This window comes from Castor canadensis, chromosome 11, assembly GCF_047511655.1.
Source record: "Castor canadensis chromosome 11, mCasCan1.hap1v2, whole genome shotgun sequence".
NCBI classification, from domain to species: Eukaryota; Metazoa; Chordata; class Mammalia; order Rodentia; family Castoridae; genus Castor; species Castor canadensis.
In genome coordinates, this window is record NC_133396.1 from 21,163,392 (window position 1) to 21,175,972 (window position 12,581).

At 43.5% G+C, this 12,581-nt stretch overlaps 1 protein-coding gene across 1 annotated transcript; it reads left to right on the forward strand.

Annotated features, from left to right (window-relative positions):
* Nucleotides 1-513: 513 nt before the first annotated feature.
* G6pc1 (glucose-6-phosphatase catalytic subunit 1) lies at nt 514-9,708 on the forward strand. Its single transcript, XM_020165146.2, has 5 exons — nt 514-845; nt 3,661-3,770; nt 4,943-5,048; nt 6,706-6,821; nt 8,061-9,708. Exons 1-5 carry the CDS (start codon nt 610-612, stop codon nt 8,570-8,572), a joined length of 1,080 nt encoding a protein of 359 aa, XP_020020735.2. The 5' UTR covers nt 514-609; the 3' UTR covers nt 8,573-9,708.
* Nucleotides 9,709-12,581: the final 2,873 nt, after the last annotated feature.

The window sequence follows — 12,581 nt, forward strand, 5'->3', positions numbered from 1 at the left end:
TATGGAGACAAGACAGGAAAGACGGTTGCCTTCCCAAACCAGAGGCCTAGACCCCAGACGCTAATGAGTTAGGGAAGGACCAACAAAGTGACAGTTCCCAGCCCAACAGAACTTCCTACTGTGTATTTTAAATTAATGACTAAAACTTGAGTAGCTAGCACACCAAGACATTTCTTTGTCCCCAAATAAGTGCAGTTGCAGACTTAGACAATCAGATACCTTTGCAAAGACTGTGGTGGAATTAGACTCTGCCCTTGTCTCTGGCCTAGTTTCAAGGACCAGGAGGGCAGCCCCTTGCACTGTCAAGCAGCATGCCCAAGTTAATCATTGGCCCTGCCAATGACTGATCAGGCTGTTTTTGTGTGCCCGTTTTGCTATTTTACGTAAATTACCCTCTACGTGTTTGCATCGACCTACTGATGATGCACCTTTGATCAATAGATTTTAGACAAAAGTGGATTTTGAGTCCAAAGATCAGGGCTGGGTTGACCTGCAGACTGGATACAGAGCATATAAAACAGGGGCAAGGAGCAGACTGATAGAGCAATCACCACCAAGCCTGACATAACTGCACGGGCTCTGCCAGTAGCTTCCTGAGGTGCCGAGGAAATGAGGATGGAGGAAGGAATGAATGCTCTCCATGACTTTGGGATCCAGTCAACGCGCTACCTTCAGGTAAATTACCAAGACTCCCAGGACTGGTTCATCTTGGTGTCTGTGATTGCCGACCTCAGGAATGCCTTCTATGTCCTCTTCCCCATCTGGTTCCATCTTCACGAAGCTGTGGGCATCAGACTCCTCTGGGTAGCTGTGATTGGAGACTGGCTCAACCTCGTCTTTAAGTGGTAAGCACCATGGAGAGGGAGATGTTTGAGGAGGGAGGCTGTCATTCTCTCTGGGAAGGTCTGTCTATCCATCAGCTGGTGTGTGCCCCATGCTATTCAGGAAGCCACAGCTCTTGATGTGGGATTCTCTACTTAGTGAAGGCAGATAGAAAATCCTCGCAGTGAGCTGGAAACAGGAAAGCCTATTTCATATGCATTGAAGGGATGTAAGGACCATTGAGTTTAGTGAAAAGCCTGACCGTGGGCTTTAAGCAAAGAAACACAGTGTTATTACTCCAAAGTAGAATAGGTAATAGAAAGACAGGTATATGAAAGAATGATGTATGGAAAGAGAAAAAAGATAAATCAAAAGGCTTTCATGTGGGATAGTGAAAAGTAATCCAGAAAACTGACTCCAGTCTATGCTCCGTCACCTACTGATTGTATGCCCTTGGTAAGTCAAATCAACGCCCTCAGCTTCTGTTTTGTAACGTATATGCTTAGATTATCTCCAGAGCCTCAATAATATCCATAGTTAACACTTACTGAGCATTTTTTATGTGCCAGGCCAGGTGATTTTGGTGTGTGTGTGCTAGAGATGGAACCCAGGGCCTTCTCACGCTAGGAAAGCGCTCTGCAACAGACCCACATCCCCAGCCCCAGACCATCGGCTTCTCCGCGGGGGAGTTATTACTGTGGCACAGAAAGGAGCAGGCACAAGTTACCTGATTAGCAACATGACTAGCCACTGGCAAAGCCAGGATTCAATGCTCTTAAGAGCTCTGTTATATCCAGAGCTGATAAACTGAGTGGATTTGGAGGGCAGCCCTGGTTTTAGCACTTGCCAGTGTCCATCGTGTAAACATTCCATATGAGCCAGGTGCCAGTGGCTCACGCCTGTAATCCTAGCTACTCAACAGGCAGAGATCAGGAGGATCATGGTTAGAAGCCAGCCCTGGCAAATAATTTGAGAGATGCTATCTTGCAAATACCCAACACAAAACAGGGCTGGTGGAGTGGCTCAAGTGCTAGAGCACCTGCCTAGCAAGCATGAGGCCCTGAGTTCAAACCCCAGGACCGCAAAAAATATTGCCCCATGGCCACCTCTATGGTTCTGGATTGCAAAAATCCTGAATATTTAGCCGTGTTGGCTAACTCTGGCATACTACTTGCTTGGCCTTTGTTTCCAGAACTAGAAAATGAAGAGAACCAGCTGTCCTCTGAGACCATCCCTAGAAACATCTATGTCCAGCACCAGGGAATTTTTTTTGCTTTGCTTTTGATTTTTTATTTTGAGGAATGGAATAGAACCCAGGGCCTGTGTGTTCTAGGCAAGCACTGTACCACAGAACAAACCCCTAGCCACAGGTGATTTAGTTTTTGAGTTTTTTTTTAGACAGGGTCTTACGATGTAGCCCCAGGCTGGTTTTGAGTTTGCTATGTGACCTAGATTGACCTCAAACACTCAGTCCTCCTGCCTCAGCCTCCCGAATGCTGGGATCACAAGTGCGTACCACCATGCAAGGCAAAAACTGATTTTTAAGATTTCTTCCAGCTCTAATATTCTTGGGCCATATACCATACATTTTCTTAAGTGTAAAAATAAAAGTTGTTATTGGGTTCCAGAGCCCAAGGTATGTGGATGAGACTCCGAAAGTTCTGTTGAAGCTGTGTATGGAGGTTTCAGGAGGCTGAAGCAGGAGGGTGGAGTTTTAGACCAGCCTGGGCTGAAACCTCTGTCAAGAAACCTCTGTTCGAAAGTTACTAAATTTTGTCTGTAACTTCTCCTATATAGCAACATAACACTAAATTTTTTAAAAATAAAAGTTTATTCCAAACATCTGGTCTCATAAAAGAATCATGGATTCTTTCTGGATTGATAGAGGTCAGAGTTAGCACTGTCTCCAATTTCTAGAAGAAATCATTGTTCCACCATCACAGGCAAAGGAAGGATCTTTATGACTTTGACACTTGTCTCCACAGTGAAAAATATATCTAATACTTATAAAGAGGAAGTGGTTTGTCTGAGATATCCTGTTTCAAAGAAGACAGGTACAGAGCAAACCACTGAAGCTATGTACATCCTTATAAGGACCAAATTCTGATGGGAATAGAGGCCAGGACTCAAGTAGGAGCTTGTCCTCGGGGCTAGGACACATTCTCTGATGTCAGAGGAGACCCAAGACTCTGAGCTTAAAGGAAAAGAGGGAATCCATAGAACACGCAAGTTCAAGATGCAAACTCGACAACTCTGTATACATTCTTCCAGGGCAAGTTCTTCTTTGGGTTAAAAAACCAAGAAGTTCCATAGCTATCATTAATATGGATTTTTAGATCTTGGGTTTATTTATTAATTTATTTTTCTTAAGGGACAGGGTCTCATTATGTTACCTAAGCTGGCCCTAGATTCCTGGGGTCAAGTGACCCTCTTGCCAGTCTCCTAAGTAACTAAAACGCATTCCACTGTGCCCTACTTCTGGATTTATCTATTTATGTTGGAATAGATAATACATTATTCAAATGTCAAAAGTTATGCACAGAATGTGTTCTGAAAAGTCTCCCTCTACTATGTGGCTACACAGTTTCCCTTCCAGAGGCAGCACACAGATCTCCTCAAGCTTCTCTCTCCTCTTAAAAGTACAGGCTACTGCTAGGCATGGAGGTACACACCTGTAATCCCAGCACTCAGAAGGCTGAAGCAGGAAGATCGCCAGTTCAAGACCAGCCTGGGCTATACAGCTAGCTCCTGTCTTAAAAACAGCACCAACAAAAAGGGTGAAGTTTGTGTCAAAGCATCTGTTGAGTAACTCTGAACACTGGCTCTACTTTTCCACAGGATTCTTTTTGGACAGCGCCCATACTGGTGGGTCCTGGACACTGACTACTATAGCAACACCTCTGTGCCGCTGATAAAGCAGTTCCCAGTCACCTGTGAGACTGGCCCAGGTGAGAGTCCCAGCCCTTGTTGAGACAGAAGCTGGGTAGACCTTCATCATAGACACTTACTAATATCCACTGTGGACAAAGCTGACCTTGAGGGGACATGAGGACAGCTATTATTTCACACTTCTGTCATGGTCTTCAATTTGGTATAACCTTTGTGTGCGTGTGTGGTACTGGGATTTGAACTCAGGGCCTCATACTTCCTAGGCAGGTGCTCTAGCACTCAAGCTACTCCATCAGCCCTAACTCTGTTTTAATTCCCTCCACCAAAGCCTTCCTGAGTAGCATATTACTTTGAAAACTTGTCTAATGTTTTCAGGACCCAAATTACTAGTCCAACAGATGCATGGGCACCCCCATGGGCAAAGGGCTTATGAGAGTACTGGCACCATGGCCCTTTGTCCAGAGAGAGGAAAGTGATAGAAGCCCGAGTCTCTGACTGTCCTTGTCAGCAGCCTGGGCCAGTGAATATGTCTCCCTGAGACATGTCCCTGAGACATATGTCTCCCTGAGATGACCCATCCAATCCCACATGCTGCCTACGTCGTACTAGTTACGGCCAGATTGCATTGTTAAGTCAAATGATGGCTCTAACTCTCTGGTTTGTAGTAGGAATATCCAACCCAATCCCTCCCCACAGTTCTCAGACACAAACATTGTCAGTAAGGTCTCATCCCTTCCTAGAGACCCTTTCCCTGGTCCTGTGCTAGGAAACATCTTTGCTTATTTGCTCTCACAGACTATTGGTTCACTTCAGAGCATATTCACTCATTCAGCTATTTTTTTTTTTTGAGATGATCTTACTATGTAGCCTCAGCTTCCCAAGGACTGGGATTACAGCCAGGTAGATCAGCGTGCAGTGACACACTGATCAGTATGCTGATTCTTTGTGTAATCTTCAGACTGTTTATTACTTCAAAAGCAAGGACCTTCTCTGGCTTTGCTTGCCACTGCATTCCCAGAGCCTTACACAATGCTTGGTACATGGTAGCAGTTCAATAAATATTTGTTAAATAAATTTTATGGATAAATGAATGGTGGATAGATGGGTAGATGGATGGGATAATGGATGGACAAATGGCTGGACAGATGACTGGACAGATGATGCCCCTTAGTAGTCTCTCAGATGGAGACCCTCTCATCTATAGTCCATTCATCTCTTTCCCGCCCTTTAGGGAGTCCTTCCGGCCATGCCATGGGTGCAGCAGGTGTATACTACGTGATGGTCACCTCTACCCTTTCTATCTTCCGTGGAAAGAAAAAACCAACATACATATTTCGGTAAGAGCTCACCACTGTGGTATGGGAGGTGGGGGGCAGGAGGTGGCTCTTTCTATAGCTGACACACCACTTGTTCTACCTCACATTCCCCCAGCCAGTTCTCACACTTTGGGTTGTGAGACTGTGGCATTTCTGTGAGGTTAAACATTAGAGTCACAGCATGTTAGGACTGGATGGGATCCACTAGCACGACCCCTCTTTTAGACAAGGGAATGAGGCCTAACATCATGGAAGGGTTCTAAAGATCCAGTAGTGAGGAAGACGGAAAGACTTCCCATGGTCATAGACTGGCAGAATTAATATTGTGAAAATGGCTATACTACTGAAAGCCTTTTACAGATTCAGTGCAACTCTCATTAAAACCCGAAAGTCACTCTTTGCAGAAACATAAATGAATCCTACAATTCATATAGAAGTACAAAAGACCCCAAATAGCCAAAGCAATCCTGAACAAAAGGAGCAATGTGGGAGATATCACAATACCTGTCATCAAATTATACTACAGAGCCACAGTAACGAAAACAGCATGGTGCTGGCAAAACAACAATAACAAAAAGACACATAAAGCAACAGAATAGAAGACCTAGAAATAAATCCATGTAGTTACAGCCATCTTGTTTTTTACAAAGGAGCCAAAAACATGAAGAAAAGACAGTGGGGCTCCCATGGCTCATGCCTGTAATCCTAGCTACTTGGGAAGCTGAGATCGGGAGAATTGTGGTTCAAGGCCAGCCCAGAAAAATAGTTCGCAAGACCCCATCTCCAAAGTAACCAAAACAAAACTGGACTGTTGGTGTGGCTCAAGCAGTAGAGCGCCTGCCTTATAAGCTCGAAGCCTTGTGTTCAAGCCCCAATCCCACCAAAGGGGGAGTGGGGAAGACAGCCTCTTCAACAAATGTTTTAAGAAAACTGAATAGCCACACATGAAAGACTGAAACTAGACCCCCATCTTTCACCCTGTTCAAAAATCAATTCAAAATAGATCAAAGATCTTAATGAGGATAGAGGGGTGGCTCAAGTGGTAGCTCTCCTGCCTGGCAAGTAAGTGCAAGGCCTTGAGTTCAAACCCCAGTACCACCAATAAAAGAAATAGCATGATGATATCCATTAAAAACTATAAAATAAAGGGAGAAATGATAGAGGAGGGGATAAGAAAGAGTAATGGAAGAGGTGAATTTGATCAGAGTACATTATCTACATCTATAGAAATGTTACAATGAAACTTCTTTGTACAGTCAGTATATGCTAATAAAATTTTAATATATACACAGATAGTATTAAAAAAATAAATAGGTAAAAGTAAGTTTACCTACTTAAGTTTAAATGAAAAATAAAAACATTGAGGAGAAAAAAAAAAGATGGAGGAGATAGTGGCAGGGCTTAGATAAAATACTCAGCTAGGGTAAAATAAACAGAGACATAAAACAGGATATTCTAGGTGTTCAGTCACTGTGTGACTCTTTAGATAAAATTGGGAGGTTAAAATTCCCAGAAGCAAGAGTTCACCACTTGTCACGGGCATCTTGGAGCTTTTGAATAGGATTGAGATTTACAAAAATTCCACTGAAGGCACCGAAGTTTGCCAGGCTCTGGGGCTGTCTTCTTTGCTGAAGAATCTGCATCTGAGTTCTGTTTCTGGCTGCCTCTTCCGCTGTAGGTGCTTGAACGTCATGCTGTGGTTAGGATACTGGGCTGTGCAGCTGAACGTCTGTCTGTCACGGATCTACCTTGCTGCTCACTTTCCCCACCAAGTTGTCGCTGGAGTCTTGTCAGGTATCAGCTGCTGTGATTCCCTCCTCCTCCCTCTTCCTATTTCTTCCTAATTAGGATATAATCCCAGCCATGTTACCAAATGCTATTAGCATTTCAATAGTTTGAAAGTCAAGAGTGGGAATGATTAATTTCTATAGCAGTACCCAGATCTACACAATTAAGTGTGTCCCAGAAAAGTTGTAACACATCCAATTAACTCACCAGTTGAATTAGCTTAAAATTTCCAAGCTTTTAGTGTTCTTTATTTCTTATGATCTTCAACTGAAAGTAGCCCCTAATTTCATTTTTAGGGAATCTACCAACTTTAACAAATTTACACTATATTCTAGAAAAGCTCTTTATATTCATTTGCAAACCTAACAGATATCAGCAGGTGATCTCTTTTATAGGCTCAGAGTTTTGTATATCTGCATTTTCTTAGATCCAATTAATAAGGAGAATAAAAGATTTAACTTAAACGTAAGGAAGAATTTCTTGATTTTGTAGAGGGCACTTAAGGCAATTGTGTAATCTTTCCCCTGGTGGTCTAAGAGTAGAATATAGTAACATTCAAAGAGCAGTGTTGAGAACAGGGGAAATAAGGGGACCATGGTGACCACAAAATAACACAGTACTGGGTTCCATGTTCAAGGAAGAATCTGGAAGCTATATCTTGTTTAGGTTAGAGAGGAGAATAACTGTCTTCAAACATGTGATAGAGGGACTAGATTCCCAACTTACTAACTCCTATGGAAAGAACAGAGATCAATACATGGCATTAAAGGGGGTCAGATGTCAGCTCAGCCCAAGGAAGAACGACTTAGCAGTCAAGTCCATTCAAAGATGAGATGGGCTGTTCTAGTGGGAGTGAGCTCTCCACTCCTAAGAATATTCAAGTGGAAATAGGAGGATCCTCTTCCCCCCAAAAGGAAACTTAAATATAGGATGTAGTGATATGACTTTCCATCTGAAAGAGACTAAACTGAGGACTTGCTGGAGTCACACATGGAAATAAACCAGGTGACCCTCCAATTTGATGTCTGATTTAATTCCACAGTGGCAGGATGGATGGCATGTCACCCATTGTCCAAGTTCACATGTAGCAAAGGTCCAAAATGTTCTCTATTTCTCTGTTTTAAGTTTTTGTTGGTGGTACTGGGCTTCGAACTCAGGGCTTCATGCTTGCTAGGCAAGCGCTTTACCACTTGAGCCACTCTGCCAGTCCTTCTATTTCTCACAGTCATACTTTCTTCTGTTCAGGCATTGCTGTTGCTGAAACTTTCAGTCACATCCGGAGCATCTACAATGCCAGTCTCAAGAAATATTTTCTCATCACCTTCTTCCTGTTCAGCTTTGCCATTGGATTTTACCTGCTGCTGAAGGAGCTGGGAGTGGACCTCCTATGGACCCTGGAGAAGGCCAAAAGATGGTGCGAACGGCCAGAATGGGTCCACATTGACACTACGCCCTTTGCGAGCCTCCTCAAGAACCTGGGGACCCTCTTTGGCCTGGGGTTGGCTCTCAACTCCAGCATGTACAAGGAGAGCTGTAAGGGAAAACTCAGCAAGTGGTTCCCGTTCCGCTTCAGCTGCATCATGGTCTCCCTGGTCCTCCTGCACCTCTTTGACTCTTTGAAACCCCCATCCCAAATCGAGCTGATTTTCTATGTCTTGTCCTTCTGCAAGAGCGCAGCAGTGCCCTTGGCATCTGTCAGTCTCATCCCTTACTGCCTCGCCCAGGTCCTGGGCCAGCCCCACAAGAAGTCTTTGTAAGGCATGTGGAGTCGTCAGTATTAAACGTCAGGGACTGTGCCAAGGATTGGGGCGAACTGGGGTCTTCTGCAGCCCATTCTGAGACCAGAGGTGCCAAAGCTCACGTGACCCTTGCCCACTTTTGTAATCCTAGTGATGATGCTTTTTTTGAATAGCTACCTGAGAAAGTCTTGTCTGTTAGAAGTTGGGTCATTTTGGATTTTTCCCTGAAGACTTTATTCTCCTGTCAGATATACAAGCACAAGACTTCCAAGTACAGAAGCTCACAAGCCTAGGCCAGGGATCCCAACAGAGAATTTTTTTACCTGTGCTTATCTCTTACCAGGAAAAGGAGAGTATCACAATGGATTCGATAGGGGAAAAAAGATGGATCAAGGAAGAATTTTTAGTATTTTGCATATCATACAAACTATAGGCCAAACAACATCTTAATGGCTTCAAGTATGTTTGAATCTTTAGATACGGCACTCTCAATAATGGTGGGCTAACTTAAAAGTATAATTACTAGGCAATTAGTGGGGTAATTCTTCTAGCATTTTTCTACCATACATAAATGGTCATGGTATTTACTTGGATTTCTAATGGCTGCAGTGACTGAGCTATTGCACGAGATCAGAACATTCAGGCATAGCCACTTCTCTGTCACATGACATCTTCCTCCAATTAGCCCAGCTCTACTTTCCCCAGAATTTTCCACTGGCCCCACAGCCACCCTGCTGGGTCTTCAGATGCCTAAAGGGCAATTCACTGGTGGTGCTTTTGTATGTTTCAGTTATGCTCTGAAATTTCAGGCAAAATGGCAAGGAGAGGGCCAGGATTCCTCTCTCCAGAAGGTCACTCCGATGTTAACTTTTGATTCCTGGAAGGAAAATATGACTCCTTTCTCTAACCCAAGCCAAGCAAGAGCACATTCTTAAGGGAAAAGCCAGCTCTTCCCTGCCTGTTCTCCAGTCTCAGTTGATTTGTAGAATATGTCTTCAAAAGAAATGCTGAAGACTATTTATTTGAGACTCCTTGTTTTTTGCTACTAATTATATATAGTATATGTTATCATTCACACCAACCATCTTGTTCCTAACATCTTTGAAAACTATGTATGTGCAGTATTTTATTAAAACTTTTTATTTAAGAGTGAAGTCTTGCTCAGTACTATATTTTAGATGCAATGTGACCTGAAGGTTCTAATTTGGACCTAGGTAAGTTTCTAGCACTTGTTCTTTTTCCCTAAACAAATAATTTGGTTTCTCTATGCCTACATTTTCCTTCAGAGAAGGAAGTTACTTTGTTTTGAGTTGCCCAGGACCCCATCAGGAATGGGGAGACCATCCACAGAGGCACAAGAAGAGTTGGGCACAGCAATATAGGCATAATATTGTCATAGAACCGTGGTCTGCTCACTACATGATGGAAGCAGATTACTTGAAAGATAAGGCCACGGTCGGGAAAGAAATTTGTCATAATAAGCTAGCTGTAGCCTAAATAGCATCTTCTTGAGAGGCTGATTTAGGGGTGGTTTACATAGGAGATGACTGACTACAGACTGGTGAGTCCCTTCTCACAGGTGGAGGCTTGTGGCCAATGACACACATGCAACTTACTAGTCATGAGATGCTTTTCAATTCTGCAAATTTCAAGAACAATGATCATTATTAAAAAAATTTTTTTTTGGTGACACTGGGGTTTGAACTCAGGGCCTCACACTTGCTAGTCAGGCGTGCTACCACTTGAGTCACTCCACCAGCTCAAAGGTCATTATTTGCAGGGTGCTTTGTGGCTCACGCCTATAATCCTAGCTACTCAGGAGGCAGAGATCAGGAGGATTGAGGTTGGAAGCCAGCCCAGGCAAATAGGTCGAGAGACCCTATCTCAAAAATACCCATCACAAAAAAAGCTGGTGGAGTGGCTCAAGGTGAAGGCCCTGAGTTTAAACCTTAGTACAGCAAAAAAAAAAAAAAAATCATTATTTCATTAGGCTCTCCTTTCCATAAGCATAGTTTCTAACATACTACTCAATGGACAGGCTAAAGGGGGTAGCTGTCTCAAGCCCTCTTGCTGATCACCAGACTTACCATAATGAAGGAAAAAACTTTATGTAATTATTGTGGAAGACAAAGGTGAGGTCAGGTTCAACAGCGTAAGATCTGGTCTGTGTTCAGCTTTCGAACTGGAAGACTGAACACTAGTTACTAGAACACAAACCAGCATGAGTTACTCTATGGGATCAAATTATAACTTGAAGGCTGATAGTGATACTAGATTGTTGCTCCCTAGTTCATGTCCTGGTGCAGTGGATGACTGAAGACGCTGGACCAGGAGTTAAGAGTAAAGCAAGCACAAAGTTTATTGAAAGGACAGCAAAGCGCCCTGACAGTTGGGACTTAGTGAAAGAGCTAAGCCAAGCAATGAGTGAAGTCTAGATGATACAGGGCACTGACTGGCTTAGGTTTAACTCTTCTACCTTGAAACTATATTTGTAATTGGTTCAGCTTCTCGCTAACCTCGGTCATCTGTCCATTCCTCCCCTTATTGAACTGAGCATTCCAAGGTCTTGTCAGCTCACCCTGACTTTGGAAATTTGCTCAACTCGTCCTGGCCTTAGGGTTCATTACCCACATTGTGCATCCGCATTTTGTTATTTCAGTAAGAGGTTTGTTATTTCTCTGAAAAATTGTTTCCCACACCTCTTTAGATGTCTGCTTTTAGGCTGGTGGAGTGGCTCAAGTGGTAGTGTGCCTGCCTAGCAAGCACACTACCTTGAGTTCAAGGCCTTGAGTTCAAGCTCTAGTATTGCAAAAAAAAAAAAATCATATGCATAACTTAAATGTCTGCTTTTAAAATGCCTCTCTCATCCAAAATGGAGTCACCTCTGTCATCCATCTCCAAGGTCACTACAAATGAAGCAATCATGCCCTGCAAGTCGTAGTGAAGAACAAAATTGGCAGACGCTGGAATCCAGCAGCCCAGTGTTGGTAAGGTTTGCATCAATAGGTAAAGAAGATTTAAGCAAGGCAAGTGATAGCACCAAGGAATGCTCAAGGGAGCTGCAGGCTTTATTTCAGCCTGGGTGCAGAGTTCAACCTCCAAAGGCCTCGACGCATCACCATAACCCTGGACCACCTGAGCTAGAATACTTCATTACCCCACAACCTTGGAATGCATATATTTAGGGAAGGTCAAGTTCTCCCACTAGACTTGGGTTCTTCAACAGTGGCACCTAAGCCCCTCAGAGAGTCTAATAGTCCCACCAGGGAGAAAGGAAATAGTCTACACCTATCCGAATCAAACCCCGGCTCAGGCTCAGGCTCCATCCTTGATGCTCCATTTGCTCTCAAGGACCAAGTCCAGGTTCCGTGCAAGAGGATTCTGACAGACAGTAAGTGGTGCCTCCACCTCTGTCAGCCTGTGAAGTTGATGAGCACTCATAGTGACAGATAACATTCACTGAGTCCTTACCAGGCTCAGTTCCATGCGTGTTAGCTCTACGATGAAGTAATCCTCTCAACATCTCTGGGAGGGATTACCGTTACTTATCCTCATGTTACATATACACAGGCGCAGAGGAGTCAGGCACCTTGTCAGAACAGTGGGGCCAGTTTAAGAAGAAGGGAGTTTTAGTCAAGAGTCCATGCTCAGGTGGTAGAGGGCCTCCTGCCTAGCAAGCGTGAAGCCCTGAGCTCAAACCCTACTACCACCAAAAAAAGAAAGAAAATGCAACTTCTGCTACCTAGGCCTATGCTGGGTATTACAGATTAAAAAAAGTTCTTAGGACTTTTTGTGTTTGAAATTTTAACAAAATTATAACAGCTTTAAGAAAGTTTATAACAGCTTTATTGAAATACAATTTACATAGCATACAATATACTCATTTAAAATGTAAAATGAGGCCTGGAGGTGTGGCTCAGGCAGCAGAGCACCTGCTTTACAAAGCATGAAGCCCTAAATTCAAACCCCAATCCCACAAAAAAAAAAAAAAACTTATCTGAAAGGGAACATGAGGGCTGAGGTGTAG

What these genes read in the sequence shown, in the direction of transcription:
- G6pc1 (XM_020165146.2), top strand. Translation starts at nt 610, where the DNA reads ATGAGGATGGAGGAAGGAATGAATGCTCTCCATGACTTTGGGATCCAG. An exon ending in CTCAACCTCGTCTTTAAGTG is followed by an intron (nt 846 to 3,660) that starts GTAAGCACCATG and finishes ACTTTTCCACAG; the next exon opens with GATTCTTTTTGGACAGCGCC. An exon ending in AAACCAACATACATATTTCG is followed by an intron (nt 5,049 to 6,705) that starts GTAAGAGCTCAC and finishes CTTCCGCTGTAG; the next exon opens with GTGCTTGAACGTCATGCTGT.